The sequence below is a fragment of the Aythya fuligula genome, chromosome 1 (assembly GCF_009819795.1).
Source record: "Aythya fuligula isolate bAytFul2 chromosome 1, bAytFul2.pri, whole genome shotgun sequence".
Classification (NCBI taxonomy): domain Eukaryota; kingdom Metazoa; phylum Chordata; class Aves; order Anseriformes; family Anatidae; genus Aythya; species Aythya fuligula.
The window spans coordinates 118,640,050-118,657,957 of NC_045559.1; the positions used below are offsets into that span (position 1 = coordinate 118,640,050).

The 17,908-nt window shown below is 44.8% G+C and overlaps 1 protein-coding gene across 1 annotated transcript in view; it reads left to right on the top strand.

Moving 5' to 3' along the window:
- The first annotated feature begins 3,798 nt into the window (after positions 1–3,798).
- The window catches only part of SRPX (sushi repeat containing protein X-linked), a 42,975-nt gene continuing 28,865 nt past the window's right edge, over positions 3,799–17,908 (top strand). Inside the window, exon 1 of the mRNA XM_032197730.1 lies at positions 3,799–3,868. Coding sequence (XP_032053621.1) covers positions 3,799–3,868 — 70 coding nt within the window. The remainder of the gene's footprint in view (positions 3,869–17,908) is intronic.

Genomic DNA, 17,908 nt, shown 5'->3' on the forward strand with positions numbered 1-17,908 from the left:
TTATCTCCATTTTGGAAGCTTTTAGAATTTCCATTGGTCTACATCCTTCTGATATTTTTATCAGTGATGAAGCTAAAAGTCTTCAAGCCTAGTCTCTAGTGTTCTCTTTTCTGTCTGTAGAAAACAAACAAAATCTTTCTATTAGAAAAGATGAATATGTCACTTAAAATGCAAAATGAGCAAGGTCTCTGACAGGCACTTCGGTAGTGTATCAGCAGTGGAGAAGCCTTTTGCAAGCAGCACCGAATGAAGCACCTACTCTGTGTGAACTGAAGCACAGGCGCTGACGGTGGGATTTGTTGAGAGCAGCATTACGGTAAGATTGAGAAATTTTGTATTTCATTCCCAGGATTGATCTGTGTGTGACACATCTGCCTCTTTCTGGCATTGTCTTCCCCAGATGCTTTTTTGCCTTTTTTCCCTCCTGGTGCTTCCCATGCCTCACCACAGCAGCGCCCACCCCAGAACTTCTCTTCCTTCCCATCATCTCCGCAGGTCAGTCCCAGTCTGTTCTTCCTTTTCCATCCTGTCATCGTCAGAGTCACAGAAACATCCCAACACCGGAGTGCAGCCAACCGGCCTGCAAACACCCAGACTGCCCCCAGAGCGGGACCAGAGACCAAGTTCACGTGCAACAGGCTGACATCCAGAGTGAAAACTTGAGCCCCACGAGCTGGTAGGCAGAAGATGCTGAGAAGAAGGTCTGGTAACAGTAAACACAGAGCAACAACCAAGCATTTCAGACTGTTGCTGCATGACAAAAGAGTCATTCATAAACTTTCAAGAACTGTAAGAACTGCACAGTGCTAAATTATTGATATTTTAGAGCTTTCTGCAGAAATTAGCAGGAGTAACTCTAAGTATTGGAGCATTCTCATTCACCAGGACAATTCACCGCGGTAAAAACACGAGTGTAATAGTTTCCTGGATTGGGCCCCCCGTTTGTCATCTTCTTATCATGACTAATAAAGTCTTAGCTGGGGCTTCCAAAGCTTAATTACATGCAGCTGGGTTGTTGTTTTAGGCTTGTTTCATTGTTTTCTTATTTTTTTCTTTTCTTACCATTCTTTACTAATCAGTGAAAAACTTAAATCGGATTGTTAAACTTTATAAAAAATAGTACTTTACTGAATTTCTCTCCCCCATCAATAGCTGTTTTTGTATTATCTTTGTAACTGTAGCTAAGTGACAGCATTTGTGGTACAGACTAAGAAAATTATACTTCTGTACCTCTATTTAAAAAAGCATGAAAGAGAAATTATGTGCTTAAATTAAGTCACAGGCATATTACGAATATACCTGTAAGTCTCCAACAGCACTTAACTTTGCTTTGGGTCGTATTGTGCATTAACTAAGACATTCCCACACGCTTCCATCCCATACTCATGGCTAATTTTATTTTTAAAGAGCTTTATTTATTTGAGAACTGCATTTCATTTCCTCTAAACAGTCAGAAACTGTGAATCTTCAGTGAAAATCATGGTGGTTATTTCTTGTGCAGTGCCAGTAGTGCCTGGAACTGCAAATAACCACAAACTTAAATATTTGGAATTTTTTTCTATGACTGTGTGAAAGCTGAGCTGAGAAGAAAAATTGACCAAGACTATACTTTCAAATTCAAGAAATGTGATACTTGTTCAATACATTCCTAGTACCAAATCCATTCTCCTATTAAAAGCAAGAAAACGACTTCACAAAAATCTAACTTGTGTTACAAGTTCGGAGAAGTTTTTTAAAGATGTCTTGAAGTTGTCTTTCAAGCCTCAGTCTTCTGGGTGATTTTGCCTAACAGCCATCCTAACAAAGGCACAGAATACGGGTTGCATTGCACAGGTGAGCTCTGGAGCCAAATCCCATCTGAACGAATGCACATCTCAGTATCGCCACGTCTACAGGGCTGATTTCAACCAGTCTGTCAAGGATACACTCACACTGTTAGTTATGCTCACACTTGCATCTAAAGTTGAGCTGTAACTCCAAAGCTATGTAAGCCATTAAATCCTTTTGCCTTTCCCAGGGCACCTAAAGCAACCCAAGAGCTCGACAGTAGTGGAAGAAGAGCATCCCAGACAAGCTCATGCACTAAGCTCTGCAGAAACCCCTGCAGTTGACAACCCAGGGATAGTAAAAAGCAGCCAAAAAAAAAATAAAAATCACAAAGGTGACCCAAGAGTGGCTGTGGCCTCAGGGGTTTGGATTTTGTCAGGACAGCTGATGGAGAAGCAGCAGCTGCATTCAGAGTGGCAGTGGCTCCTTGTACAATGCTACCAGTCCTGTATAGACCTGACGCTCTTAAGAAGAATATCCTAAATGAAAGCCACTGCTTTGGAAATGGGTGGCTGGAAGGGCTCCCAGAAAGAGAAAGTGAGAAATGACTGCTCCATTGCGGCCTGCTTCAGGTATCCCAGCCATTCCTGCACTTTTTCATGCTGAACTGTTACCAAAGCCTTGCAGCACAGATAAACTTCACAGATAATCATTATTTATTGCAGACTTCTAACCTTTTACTTTAATATTTTCTACAATATCTGTGCCAATAGTAACAGCCTAAGGCAAGCCTATTTTCCTTAATCTTCCACTTTCAGAGTAATGTTGGTCTTCTTAATCTCTCCTCACGTGGAAATCTGTTCTTTCCTTAGGCTGGTAAACTGTAATAGCTCAGATGATACTGCTGTCACTTTTTTTAAAAAAGCAAAATGATAAAAACTGAATATTGAAGTTTGACCTAGTCCAGCTGCTTCTGCAGCAGGCAGAGCACAATCCCATGGGAGAAGAGCTGGTGCTGAGGGCAGGGTGCACCCTCTGACACCAGGCTGGGTGGATTCAGGTGGCGAGGGCTGCTTTGCTCTCGATCTTGACTTCCATTTCCCCTTGAGATGCCATCCTTCCTCTGAAAACTGGTGCCTCGTGTTTCTAGAGGGATATTCCCCAACTCACTGGGTAGGACTCCCCCATCTGTCTGTGCTTTGCTGGGAATAGGGCAGCCCACGGGCGGGATGTGAGGAGCCACCTTGGGATGTCCCCTCCTGTCCTAGCACACAAACTCTTCCTTCCTCAGCAGCACAGCAGCTTCACCATGCCACCGGCAGCTTTTGAACACATCGATGCTACCTCTCTAACATGGAAAAAATAAAAGGATAACTAAGCCTCGCTGCAGCGGAGCTTCGGGGCTGACAGATCTCCAACTTTAATCAAGCGCTGGAACACCCCATGCTCCGCCTGGAGCCCTCTCGTCTGCAGGCTGGGATTTGGGGAACCGCTTTCATCTGGCAGGGGATGCGAGGAAGGCCTCCAGTCTTTGTGCTCCTGCCAGGAAGCCCACAGCCGTGACCCCAAGCACCCCAAAACCGAGCACCCCAAAACCTTAGGGGCAAACGCAAAGACCCCGCACTTCTCCCTCATAACCCCGCGGCTCAGGGGCCCGCCTCGTGCTTTGGGGGCTGCCCTTCCTCATCCCCATCCTCAAACTCCCCTCCCCGCCGGCGGAGGCTGCTGGGGGAGAGAGGGGAGAGAGGGACGAGAGGGACGAGGCTCCCTGACGGGCTGCGGGTCGGGGGAGCCGGGACCCCCGGCTGTGGGGGCACGGGGCTGCGGCGCCACGTTGGGGTCGGTGCCGGCGGGCCAGGGGAGGCGAGGCGGGGCCGTGCCGAGCTCCCTCACAGGAGGAGGAGGAGGAGGAGCCTCGGGCCGAGCCGGGGAGCCCGCTCCGAGGATGTCTCCGTCCCACTCCTCCTCCTCCTGCCCCTTTGCCGCGCAGCCCTCAGCCGGGAAGGGCCGCCGCCGCCGCCGCCGCGCAGCATGGCGAGCCGCTGCCTGCGCCTGGCCGCCCTGCTCGCCCTCACCGCCTGCCCCGGCCGCGCCTACCAGGGTAGGGAAGGGGGCGGCAGCCCCCGGGTGTTTGCACGGGGGCTGGCGGAGTGTGGAGAGGGGAATTTGGAAGGGGATTGAGGCCCGGGTGTAGGCGGGGAGAGAAAGGGAGCCCGCCGCGCTGGCCGCGCCTCGTCTGGTGGAGACACACTGTGCGGGGACAGCCGGGGGTGGCTGGGGGGCTAGGCATGGCTTTAGCAGGTGTAGGCGGTGAAAAGCCGGGGGCAGAGGTCTTGGTTCAAATTCAGGTGTGTTACACGGCAGAGAGGTGGTGAACAGGTGAGGAAGGCGCCTGGGGTGGCTGCCAGCTGTGTGTGGGAGCAGCCGCTGCTTGCTGCCGGCTCCTGCCCTCTGCACCCTGCAGCCAGCCCTGCCTAAGCGATAGCCCTGTCTGCCTAGGGCCATAAAATATCCCAGCGGTGATATTTGCGAGCCGAAGTTAGCTTTTCTTGGGTTTCTTGGCATGCAGCAGCAGGACTCCTTTCCAGCGTGTTAAAGATGCTGGAAGGCGCGTTTGTCTTCGTTCCTTACAAAGCACGAAGGCATTGGATGCATCGGCTGCTGAATCAACAAAGACAACAGAAGTTTCTGTCCTGGCGTTTCTCTGAGGACTGTTGTGCTGCCAAACTCGTTATTTTCTTAGGAAGATGACTGAATGCCTTATTTTGCGGTTCGTGTGCATGTTAGCCTTCAATTAGTTTGCAGAGGATGCTAATATCCTGCTCTCTTCTTTCTTCTTAGAAGGCCAAATGTAACTTCTCCCATCCCAAAAACACACTTTTTGTGTGCAATCTTCAAGCTGACCACACAATAGCCAGCTTGTTTCACCTTTCACTCATTTGAAAGTCCACTTTTCCTATTAAGCTTAGTGATAAAGGCTCCAAACTGTTTAAATCATCAGCAGCTGTATTTGTAAACCCTAATTTCGAGCTAAGGTTTCACATCCCGTTTCTTTTGTTTGCTTATTTTGTTAAGAGAAAATGTGATATTCTTTCAAACCTTTATTCTCAATGTGAACCCGACCAAGTATTTTCTTTCATCACACTGTATTGGTCTCTAACTGTGCCCATCAGGTGACGGAGTGCATTTAGGTACGCTGAAATAGCTTCTCCAAATAATTTCAGTAGGAGGTATGTGTATGTGGCCCACTTGAACACAGACTATACATGCATGTACTGTAATGACCTGTTACTTGGAATTTAATGCTTTTTTTAATTGACAAAGCCAAAGAGCCTATTTCAGAGCCACGCAACATGCTTATTTTTGGTAGCAGATTGTCATTTAAACAGCAGGAGTAATCTAATCAGCTCTTGAATTCATAACTTGATAAAACTGGAGTTTTTATTGTAGAGCGTTTGTGCTTCATAACCCAAAGGCTATGGTGAACGATATACTAAATAAAAGTAATTTAGGTGCTATAAACAGAGTTCTGTGATCCATATTTGATGTTAGGCAGTGAAAATCATCGAGTGATGAGTTAACTCTCTCCTTGGGTTTAGGAAGGTGACTGAAAAATACCTGAATTCTTCAAATACTGAAAAACATTTGAAGCAGCTGCTGTATTATATTACCTGTTACTGTAGTTTCGTATCGTGAAAGATTTCACTTGGTCCTTTTACATTGTTCGGTTCAAAACCTGTGATGCACTGTTGGAACTTCTTTCATGGCACTACTAAGAGGAAAGTCCATTTGCTCTTTAGGAAGGTTTTAGAGACGTACCTTTTAGAAGTTAAAACAAGGAGTTTTGTTTGTTTGGCTTTCCCTAGGGAGTAAAGAGAAAACTAAAGACCTTTGAACTCGAGTGACTCTTTACTCATCAAGTTCTTCTTGCCCTCCCCAGAGTTCTTCCCAACTCTTTTTTTTTTTTTGTCCTAGCCTTCAGAGCTGTGGAAAACCAAGGTAAATCTTTTTTCTGTTGGGCTCAGGCAGAGCAATGATGACCTTCTGGTAGGGCCGGACGAGAGTACAGCTAAATATAAGTGCATAGGAAATCACTTGTTCAGTGCTACAGGTATGTGGAACTGGAATCTAGTGATGCTGCATGGTTGAGGACTGTCGTACTTGAGTTTTTACACTTTTAGTAGATTTTTGTAAGGAAAAGCAAACCTCTGACAAAAATAATGGAAAGTGGTTGTATTACATTAAAAAAGAAGCTGTGTTTTAGAGGACGACATTGGTGTGAAGGGATTACAAACCTCAAGAGATGCCATTAAGATCACCTAAAGAACATGTAATACTAGAGAACTGTTTTCAAAACCTTTAAATAATTGAAAAACAATATATAAGCGTAGTATGTTTGTAAACACGTCTATATTTGGATATATGTTAAATACAAGCAGACGGATGTCTGTCTGGTTGCGGGAAGGGCAGCTCTTCTCAAAGCTGTAGAGGAAGGGCTGCATCTGTGCTGCAGCCTTTGAGAGCACGGCACTCCTTGCCCAGCTGAGCTTATACTGCAAATAGACAAGGGATTGGAGGAGAAAACTGAAAGAAGTAAATATTTAAGATGGCTTAGAGTCGTATGGCAGGCTTTAAAAAAAAAATCTGGCGTTGCAATTAGTGTCTTGATTCCCAATTATAGCTCCTATCCATCAGGCTGGGCTGCAGCAGTCAAGAAACTGTCTCCAAGCCCCTAAGCAGCTGGTGTTCTGCACTGCCAAGGGTGGGGCCCGTTGTGTCAGCTGAGGTTTTTTTCTTGTTGCTTTTTTAATGCAGTTTGCTCTCTGCCCGTTAATCCTAGGTGACAACTTTCGTAGAAGTACGTACAGGACCCACTCCTGTTCCTGGTTCTGTGTGTGCTGGTCCCCTGAAGCCAAGCACACCGATGCTGAGCTCATGGACGATGAAGACCTGGGTGTCCTTCAGGCTGTCTGAACCTAAACACAGAGCAGAAAGGCACAGCCTGCCCTCAAATAGCTCGCAGGCCAAGTAAAAGACAAAAAACATCACGTGAATACAAGCAGATAAGTATGTCCTAAGGCACAGCTTTATCCCAAGAGTTGTCCTTTGGACCAGTTGTCTCCTCCTAAATAAGTTCCAGATAGCTGGATGGCTGTATGTGAAGAAATGAGCAAGGCTCCCAGCCGCAGAGAGGCCTAGCAGAAATGACACGTTAAAGTGACCTCAAATGCAACAAACGTCCTGTTTATGTCCATCAAGCATGGATGTCAAGGAGATGGAGTGGAGCTCAGTAGCAGTTACTTTTCACCCCTGCCAGCTGCTGGGTGCCGCTTGCTGCTGGTCCTCTGCAGTAGTCGATGCTAACAGACGTGACAGGCTTCCTGAGAGACTAGAGCGTATGAACACAGGTTTATAAAAACTAGCAGTTGAGGTTGCTATCAGTGCAGGTGAGATTCTTGTCTGCGAAAAAGTATAAATGAGCATGTAATGTGAAATGTCTAATACCCCAGCTCTTAAACAATTTGGTGATGTTGAGATGCGTTTCACTGTAGTCTCCTCGCTTCTGTGACAGCTGAAACCAAGAGAGGTCAATAAACAGTAGCATTACTGAAATATGCTTATTTTTCCCCCACTATACAAATATGAATGGAATTGGTAACAACTGAGTCAAATTTGTGGCTGTTGAAGGTGCAAGTTAAAAAATACTTTGCATTCTTTGAATGGCCACTGGGTTGAAAATTCAAACTCTTTGACATACAACCCTGTGCGGGTTGCTCAGGCTTGCTTGCTCTTCCTCGCTTTCCACATCTGTAAATTAAAAAAGCGGAAATGTGGACCACTGTGGAGTAATCGGAGATGTCTGTGTAAAAAGTCCACAGTGCAGATACTGCTGTGTATTGACGTACAGTAAGAGAGGAGCTGGAGGCAGGCACCGTCTCCATCCCGTGCTTTCAGGCGCATTGATGCAGTGCCTCCAAACTTTGCGACACTGACTGAAGGCCAGAGAGTGTGTGAAGAGCACCATTTGCATTGATGGCACAAACAGTGAATGAATACAGTCTTCCTGTTTGGTGTTTTATTTTTGTTGTTGTTTGGTTGGTTTTTTGGTCACTGAAGTAACCCGGGTGGGAGGCACTAAATTGATTGTTTCATAGCTTATCAGGTGTATAAAAATATTCTACTTAGGCAGTCCTGACTCTTGAGCTTTGTACTGTGCTGCCATACATGAGGTGAGGGCAGTGCAAGGGTCCCAGGAGCACCTTCATTGGGAGAGGTCAAAATGTTTTTTTTTTTGCCAACTAGGGTAACAAAGTAGATGTTCTTTGAAATACTTGGCTAATTTTTCTGCTTCTGAAATGTCTCTGTGTTTGTTTTTTCTTTAATTTGCTGCTTCAAGTTATGTCATATTTGAAGTACTTGCGATGTGCTGGGGATAGTTCGTTTCACAAGACCTTCACTTAAATTTTTTTTAGCGGGGTAAGTTGAAAGCTCAGCAGGCAGAGTGTTGCTGACCGTCCATCAGTTCTCTGCCACTGCTTCTAACTATTAATTATATTTAAAGGAACACTGTTAAAGCTGTGCAGACTGAAAATTTATGCTGTGATACCTTGAAAGTGTCTCCAAATTAGAGGTTTCAACTTTGATTCTCTTCCCTGTAACTTGAAAGAGCCACTTGAGAGGTCTGCCAGATTTTGACACAACTTTAACTTGACCTTTTGCATATCCCTATGTGAAGAGAGAAGGGGGTTTTATATTCCTTCAGAGATGACAATGGAAATAAATTTAATCTACCCAAGTTGGTAAATATGGCAATCTTAGCTTTACCAATGTCTTCTGTTAGTTTTCCTGAACAATCTTGGCAAAACTTTGTTGTGCTTGGGGAGGTAAATGGTGTCTTTGCTGTGTACTTAACACTAAGAAATGTGAAAGCAGCAGGTATGTGCAGAGTACAGTTCTAGCAAGTGCAACCTGAGGATGATTAGAAATCCTTCCCCCACCTCCCATTATCTTTAACTAGTGTTTCTTGGCAGCTGCAGGTTTTTTCCTGAGAGAAAAGTCTAAAATTACGTCTTCCCCTCAAGTTCTGTGAAGATGAAAGAAGAATACGTTTAGCATGGGAGCACTTCAATAGCCTGCTACCAGCATGCTGAAGTGAATCTGTCAAAATATCCTGGGGCTGGACTGGAGTTAAACTTCTCTGCGAAAAGGCTTACTTGAGGAGGAAGTGTTGCTTACTGGTTTCTTGTTTGTTCTGGGTTCTCTACGTGCGTCATGTACAGAAGTCTCTAGACTGGCTGGGCTGCTGTTTCCAGGCTCGGATGGCTAGCCTTTATCACCAGCTAAACATATATATATATATATATTTTGTGTACTTTCTTCTCTAGTGCTTAGGAAATGCAACTTTGCAAAAGCAGCTGCTTTGTATTCCTTCACAGCCTTCTCAAAAGCATTGCTTTACAGGGCACTTTTGGAGTTTTGCCTTCCCCCCAGGAACCACTGTACGACTGTTTCTACTGATCAGCGTGGGCTCCTTTCCCCTGCTGCCTGGGCTTCCTTGTACCCGACTGCTGGCGTGTGGGATCTTTGGCAGGATCCCTCACTTTGGCCCCTGTTGGTTCAGATGCTACAAGGTAGGGTTTGGAGGCTCCCAGGGGCCTCTGCAGTACAGGAGAGGTTTCCCAAATTCTCAGCAGGGCCCTCTGGTGCGTCCTACACCAGGGGTGCCAAACTGCAACATGTTCTCCTTCACCCTCCCCTGCAATTTGGCACAAAATAAGCAGTGAGGGTGAGATGTGCTTTATTCTCTCAGTGGTGCTGTTCCTTTCAGCTCTCCTGCAGCTCTCCCCTGGGCTACTTTTCGCTGTGTCCACTCAGCAGCTGCCCCCCTGCACTGCACAGGGCAAACCAAAGCCTGGGAGATGGAAGCACCCCCATGGTATCAGATCACCCAGCTCCTGCCAAAGTGCACAACTCCAGTGGGGGAAAGTTGGGCACTTCTGGCAAAGGATTTTGACGTTTGAGCAGATAACCACTTGTATAGCTTCGTGCATTTCGCTTTAGTCAGTGAGAAGGTGCTCTGGGTTGCTTTTGTGAGATGTCTGCAGGTCAGGAGCTATCTTTAAGGGGCAAAAAGCCACGACTAAAACATTCAAGATGCATATCAAAGATTTTTGATTGTGTCTGTATTTATTTGAAACTGGTGAGTGAACACCTATACATGTGTGTGTAGATCTTTGAGCTGTACAGTGCTTGAATTGTGATGTGCAGCTTCAGGGAGGCACAGAAGAAACTTCCGCAGCTCTGCAAGAAAACATAGCAGTAAATTTTATGCTATCATTTGCTTCAGATCTTGCGGAAGATAAAAATATGCATATGTGAGAATACTTCATGTATGTAATTTGGATGATTTAGAAGCTTGTGTTATAATGAAAGTTTGTTTTGAAGACTGAAATTACTATGTTGCCGTTACAGAAAGAATCCCTTTTTTCAGTCGTGACAAATCTTAAATTTCACCCGGCTCTGTACAGACAGGTTTGCTAACAACTGGAGATGTGATTAAAGACGACTGATTTTAGTCTTCCCTACTTCTTGCCCTCTTCTTCTTTTCAGGAAATGCCATTGCTTTTCAGGGTACTGGATTTAGGCATGCCTAAATCTGCACACTAAGAATAGCAGCAGCACGGTTTGGAAGCAGTCGTGTGTTCAGGCTTCTCCAGCAGTGCCTTGTCGTGCTGCATGGTTTACCCGAAGCCTGCACTTAACCAGCGTGGGCTGGCCAAGTGAGTCACTTTGCAAAGTCTTTCCTTCGTGGCTGTCCCATGAGTTTTAACGTAGCAGGGTCTGTGGTCCTTGCTGGTGTCCCTCAGAGGTCTTCTGCCAGACTTCCTGACACTGCCTTGCCGGATGGGGTGAGATGCTGCTTCCGACTCCCACACCAAGCTAAAAGCCTCTGCCAGTTACACTTTTCTTCAGACTTTTCGGACAATGCACTTAAAATAATGGCTCAATTTGAATCTCCCTGTCTTGAGTCTGTCCGCTGTGGCTCTCTATTTATAATGCGTCGCTCATAAGTAAAACAGGCCAAAATTTGCGTGCCTCTACCCAGCTATTCTTGAAGATTAAAATCAGGTTGGCTCCCAGCCATTCACTGCTCTCAGCTGCCCAGAGACAGATACCAGAGACAATGCACCAGACACCGAGTTATAGTGGCAGGGAACATTTAAATAAAAATAACAATAATAAAACAAATAATAAAAAGGTCTTTCCCATACTGTATTTTTCTGGGAAAGGAGTGGATGTGAGTGCTCCAGAAAGCTATTACTTGCTGAAAGGAGCTATGTTCCTTATTAATGTAACAAGGAAGAAAGGACACGGCTTGTTGAAGGTGTCTTTTCTGTGAAGGCATCTGGCTGGTAATTTGCTTCTACTTTGTACCACTGATTTCTTTTCAAGACATTAAGGGAGCTGGTTAGCCTGTGTCTGCTGGATCCCTTTTGTAAATGGTTTATCTGACCAGAGAGCACACTCGGAAGGCTTTGGCTGAAAACCTTCATATAAGGAGCAAGCACTATTACATGTGCCATGCATCATATTAAGTGAAAACATGTGGCTGTGTTTAGTTATGGGACTGCTGCGGGAAGCTCCTGCAGCTCTTCAAAACTGGAAAAGTATGAGCTGTGCATGACTGCTGTTTGGGGCATATCCATACACTCGCCTGAGTAGTCTCTCCATCCACCACAACATCTGGATGAGTTTCCTTTTTTCATAGGTATCAGGAACCACGTTCTGAGTATCTCACTGCTGCTGGCCACACTGTAAGTAGACAGGAAATCCGTGTCTGGGAGAACCAGGAGATAACCCTGACTGTCACCATACTTTGGCTTCTTGTTTAAGAGGTTGTATGATCACATGCACCAAATTCTGAGCAGCTAGCAGTGCTCTTTGTGTTATCACCAATAAGTTTTTATCCTTTCTACCGGCACACTGAGAGTTTGCAGCAGTTAACTGCCTGAGAACTTGTCAGCAATGTGTCCCGTGGTCTTTTCTGCAATTTTGAATGCCTGAATTCTTTTATTTTTGTTTCTTCTGGTTGATGATTCTGCGTCTAGGACTGAGTGTTGAAACCAAGAATATTAAACAGCATCTGTAGATGACCTCAAGGCATTTCACACCCCTTAGATACCAGCACAGGCTGCACGTTGCTGCCCTGCAAGTTCTTTGGTTTTACTATTACTCAAAATCACCTTCTTGTAATATTTCTGGCTGCAGGTTTGTTTAGGAAAACCTTAAATGTGTGGCGTATTTTTAAAATGCCTCAGATGTCTTTAGCTGTAAAATACATTAAAACCACATCCATTGCTTGTGTGCAGTAAAAGACAACTTGTAGCTCATCAGAAAGATAACGTGATTGATTTATGGCTGCCTGTTTCCCCTGTTGGAAACGTAAGCCAGTTTGTCAAAATGAATCAGTACAGAGGAATTGAAAATAAGTCTTCCATTTCATGTATGAAATATTTTCATATCTGTAAGCCCCTCACAGTGAAAGCAGCTTTTGATTTATTTGCAGCTGATGAATGTTGTTTCTGAAATACAGTTCTGGTCTTTCTCTACTCTTTTGGCTGTAACAAAGTTTATTCTTTATAGAACTGAGGCAATGAAAAGGAGGGGGACAGGGAACAGAAAGATTCCATATGGCAGTATGTGGCACAAAATGCATTAATTTATTGCTAATGATTTTGGTGGTGTAAAGGCTGATGCTTCTCAGGGCTCCAGTTCACGCAGAGCGGTCTTCTCCAAAATGTTTGGAGTATGATTTAGGCGAAGGTAAGAGGGACTGGCGAACAGCAGAAATGCAGGAAGGGAAGGCATAAATAAGATCTTGTGGCTGCATAAATTAGCTCTTGCACAATTTAAATAAACTTCGACCAAAAAGCCCAGCGCACCAGCACTGTCAGCAAACTGCAGGCTCTTCTCCTTATCACACCCACCCCAAGCTTTTGTGAGAGCTGATGCAGCAAGTTATGTTTTGGGTTATATTTGCTTGAACAGTTCTTTTAAAACCACTCTATTTAAGTCTTTTTAGTCACTTTTAGTTTCCTCTGTGGAAGGAGCTGCGAGGAGTTGCTGCCGTCACAGTGTGTGAGTGAGCAGGGGAGGAGGAAGGCTTGGCAGGCTCCGCCATACAGCAGTTTGCAAGTTCATACAGGATTGCATCTCTTCCAGGCCTGTAGTTCTCGGCTCTCTGCCGTCGGCATACTTCAGCCCCATAACAGGCTCCTGAAAACCACTGAAGATGGAGTGTGTTTTATATCGGGCTGGCTGCTGGATTGCTGCTACTCATGCTTCTTGCTGGGGTAGCGGGTTGTCCAAGGGTGGTTGAAACCAAACCCCAATGTTACTGCTTTTTCCCAGAATATGTTTTCTTCCCACAATGCTGGCTGGGTTAGGGATTTGGTGCACTGGGGTGTTTTACTGTCAGACCTCGTTTGAGGCTGCCCATTTGTCTGGTTTCACGTTGGCAGATGTTGGCGTGTCCTAGGCTGCTATTGAGCTGGCTTCCCTGCAAGGAAAGGATGCCAAGGAGCCCCCTGCTGCTGAGGGGCAGCGTGGTGAGGGGCAAAGGGGGGGGAAAAACCAGCAGGACATGGCTTGTGTGACCCCTGGCCTTCTGCCGGGACTATGTGCCCAGTGCCACATCCCATTTTATGTGTGTAAAAACGCCAGTACAGGACTTCATTCTGTGAAATTTCATGGTTGGTTGAGCTGCATAGGAGACTGTAGAGTGTGTGTGGACATACATAAATAAAAAAGGTATTTTGGATTTCTCATTTCTGTGTAGCAGTGTAGGGTCAGGGCCATCCTGGCACGGTGAGGGCCAGCAGCGGGGCTGAGGCGTCGCTGAGCGGCCCTGTCCCGCCATGGCCAGGCCGTCAGCAGAGCCAGGCCGGGGTGGTGACCAGGCCCTGCTGGGACCCTGGGGCTGAATTTTGGGTTAAGTTTCACCTTATTTAGGGTGAACCTAAATACCTAAATAAGCACCTTATTTAAAAGCAAGCCCTGAAATCTCACGACCAAGTCTTTCAGGCTTTGACACTTTGGTGGAGGAAACCTAGTGAGAAGTGTGATTGGGGCCCCTACGCTGTCTTTAAAAGGCAAAATGACTGATCTTTGCTGTATGCCCATTTTATTAGGTAACAAAATATTTTGATGCTCAGAGAAGAAATGTGTCTGGTGTGACTAGAATGCAAACAAACGCATAAATCTGTTATATAAAAATGTCTCACTTGCTATGAGTTTGGCTTGTTAAGAGCCTCTAGTTTCTGTCTTCAGGGTGTTTATAAAACTTGAGCAGTTTTTCTGTACTAAACTGCCTCTGCTGGCAGCTAAAATTGGTAGCACTAGCTGTTAAATCCCAGAATGGTTTGGGTTGGAAGGGATCTTAAAGATCATCTAATTCCAACCCCCTGCCATGGGCAGAGACACCTCCCACTAAACCAGGTTGCTCAAAGCTCCAGGACTATAAAAAGGACTGTTAGGGGCTATATCCTGATGAAGGATCTGAAGGGCTATATCCCAATGAAGTAAAGTGAACCCTGACCTTGGTAATTTCAAGTTGGTCATTCCTGCGTTCATCACTCCTTCGTTCATCAGCAGTAGATGTCAGCCTTCCCTCAACAAAAGGTTGCTGCCCTGTGGGTTCATATTTTTCTGATTAACCCCACTGCTTCCCAGCAATGCTGCCCTGATGTCAGGAGGCTGAGCTGGGCTTCCTACTGTCAGTGATGTGGTGGTGTTTCCAGATGTCCTTCACAGAAGACCTGGTAGTCCTAGCTGCGTCTGAGGAGGAAGCGAGCAGGACTGCCCCTTCTGGTGTCTCCCCCCAGTTGCTGGCTGAGCTGTGCTGAGTGGTTCTGCTGAAGGTGGGACATGGTTACCAAGAGAGGATGGGAAATCCACAGCATCTACTGCAAGGACTGGGAAAAAATATATTTCCCTTCTGTCTTCAAGCTCATACCTTTTGGAAAAAAAAAACATGGATTGGCTTTACACATCTTTCTCTTCTCTATAGACCATTTTCTTTCAAGTCCATCTGTAGCTGCTCTGGCCACCTCTGCTGTTTCTGGTAGTCACAGTGAATTTTCACTGCCCTTTTCTGTGTCCTCAAGAATTCGGGTGTAAATTCTGGAAAACTGGCTTTGGTGCATTGAGGTGATTGATTTAAGTGGTTATATTGGTATTGCCAGGTTTCTCTTTGCCTTAAACCAGTAACTAGGGTTCCGAAGATTGAGGACATTTGTGTTGATTTTGTATTTATCTTCTAGTTTGGGGCATTTGAAGATGCAGGTATTCTAAGCATTGTCTTTGGAAGTAAAGCTGTATTTTTTTTTGCTTGTTTGTTTTAAATATAAAGCTAATGTTTCTCATGTAATTTCATGTGTAGTTTAGAAGAATCACCAAACGATCAAAGTCTGTTGTATCAAAAGCCAGTTTGATATACAATACAATACAGTTTTTTTGTTTGCTTGTTTTGGTTTTGTTTGTTTGTTTTATTTAATACTCCTGTCACTTCTGTGATATGCAGGCGTCATAAGTGAAGCTGAGATTTCAGAGTCAATATCTTCACAAATGACCTTAGTGACCGCTTTCAGAAGGAAACTTGTTTATTCTCTTGTTCTCAATGTGAGAACTTGGAGAATGTTTTTTCAGTTGGGACTTCTCACTGGAAGGAGTATTAATGAAAAAGGAGTGATGGTTTGGAGAGAGCATCCCAAATGTTCCTTTAAAATCTGCATTATTTTATGCTGGCTGTAGCAAACTCCTTTGAGTCTCCCTGAGGATATAACTAGCATTCATTCATTTGAACAAAATGAGCAAGCCAGTTCTCATCGGTTGCTTTATACACCTTCTGTGCTTTTGGCTGTGAACTCCATGTTAAATATTGTTTGTTTTGAGGCTGTTTTTAATGCAGGTCTTCAGAGATGAATTAAATTCCTGCCTCCTGAATCTTGACAGCAGTTGTTTCCTTTTCTCTTCAACTGATTAGTTTGCTATTTAAGTTCCTTGCTACCTAATTTTTTTCTTCCTTTTAAAGTTCCACCTGCTTTTCCATCTTGTTTCCCGAGTTTTTGACCTGCTGACTGCCATACACGGCTCTGAGTTTTATTTTTTTCTTTCCTTTCATGCTGCCCTTGCAAACGGGTGACAAAGTGAGTAGTTATGGAGTCCTTAGAAGTCTCTTTCGTTTTCAAGGGGTCCTCCACTAATAATACCAACAGATCTTTATGCTTTCATCTGTTCACGGGGTTTTTGCAGGTGCCATGGATTAAATAGCAAATCTTCTAGAGCATGGGCTTTGTAAAACAATGTGTATGCTTCCTGTTTCTCAGAAAAAGAAGTTGCTCACATAGAATTGGGGCTCTGTGACAAACTTCTGGACTGCCATTGTATTTATGCATAAGATGGGAGAAAAAGCAAGCTAACTTGGGAAGATGTCCTGCTTGAGCCAGTTATACATTGGATCTTTGCATAGTTAAGTATATATTACAAAATATATATATATATAGCGTACACATATGTTACTTTTTGCAAGCAGTGACATAAGCAGAGGAGGTAAGGAAAAGTAGTGTAGGGGAGAAATCCTCAAGGGAGCTCACTGCCAGCATGGAGTATACAGTAGCTCTGTGTTGCTTCAGACACTGTGACTCTGCTTATTAAGGAGTAAGGTGAGATCACAGTCAGTAACTTCAGTCACTAAATTTATGTTTTTCCCCCTCCCCTCCTCCTGTTTTCTAGGATCTTGATAGAGGGCTTCCTGTGTAGTACAGATAGCTCCTGATGCTGGCTTTCAAATACTGAAGTAATGTTGGATACCTAAAACTGGGATTTTTTTTTTCCCTAGGGAGCCTTTCCTTTAGGCTCCTTATAAAATCTGAAAAATGTTTGTAAAATGGCAGAGCTTCAGAAATAACACATGAATTGGGGATAGAGAGAAGGCAGGAAAGTAGTATACCTGGTGCTATGCTATTAAAAGTTAGATATTGAGATGTGCCAGTTTCCACTGTCCGTACTTAAAAAAAAAAAAAAAGAAGAAAAAAGAAAAGAAAAAGTTTTCTTCCATCTGTCACCAATTCAGAATAGATCAGGGTCAGTTTTCAATCTCTTCCTTTGGAAAGTTATCCGAAAGTCCATTGCAGTTACGCTTTTTATTTATTTATTTATGATTTGTTGTAAATTCATATTATAGGAGAAAAGCCAAAAAACAAACAAACAACAAAGCCCCAAACCCCCAATTCTCTCTGCTCAGTGTGAAAGGTGGCATGGCCTGTGAGCCCTCTGTGCCTCAAGGGTTCGTGCCATGGAGGTCCTCAGGACCTGCTGTCCTGCTGGAGAGGTGCTTTGCCATCGGCGATGGAGACCCCTGTTGTAACACATCATGTTCCTCTCAGCAGGTTTTCATCCCTTTCAAGCAGCCTGGAGGCAAACAGATCCCAAACGTAGATCCCCGTGATTTTTAGGATGTGTAAAGGAGATCTGTCAGCGGAAGGCCTTTGAAAGCCTCCAAGCACGGGCCATGCATGTCAGCAGGCAGTTACCTGGCCTAAGAGTCCTAGCAGAAGAGGAGCCGTGGCTAGCAGGATACAGGTGGGAAGTTCTCCGGTCAGGCTACAAAACCTCTGCGGAGCACAGGGCCGCAGGTATGTAAGGGGTAGAGGCGCTGGGAGAAGCTAGCATGGAAAAGAGAGGGCAGGTGGAGACATGCTGCAGGGTTATAAAACAGCCAGAATTTCCTCACTTGCTGGGAACTTTGTGCTTAGAGGAGGTCATTGTATTCTGCTTGTAGGCCTCGCAGCCTGCACAAAGGGAATATTTTTCTCCAACCTCTCTCTGTTGGCTTCCTGCTGGCATAGTATGCTGCCATTCTAAATATTCAAGGATGTCTTTTGTTCCCCTCTGTCCTTTTGTTTTTTTTATTTTATTTTTGCTGGATTTCGGGTTTTTAGCCAGCTCATCATCAGATGCAGCCTTTTAAAAGGGAAGGGCATGCGCTCTTGGGCCTCCTCTTGACAGCTGAAGAAAAATCATGGAAACCAACTTCTTCCTCTTTCTCTGCACCTAGTTATTTACATGTTTCATTTGGCAA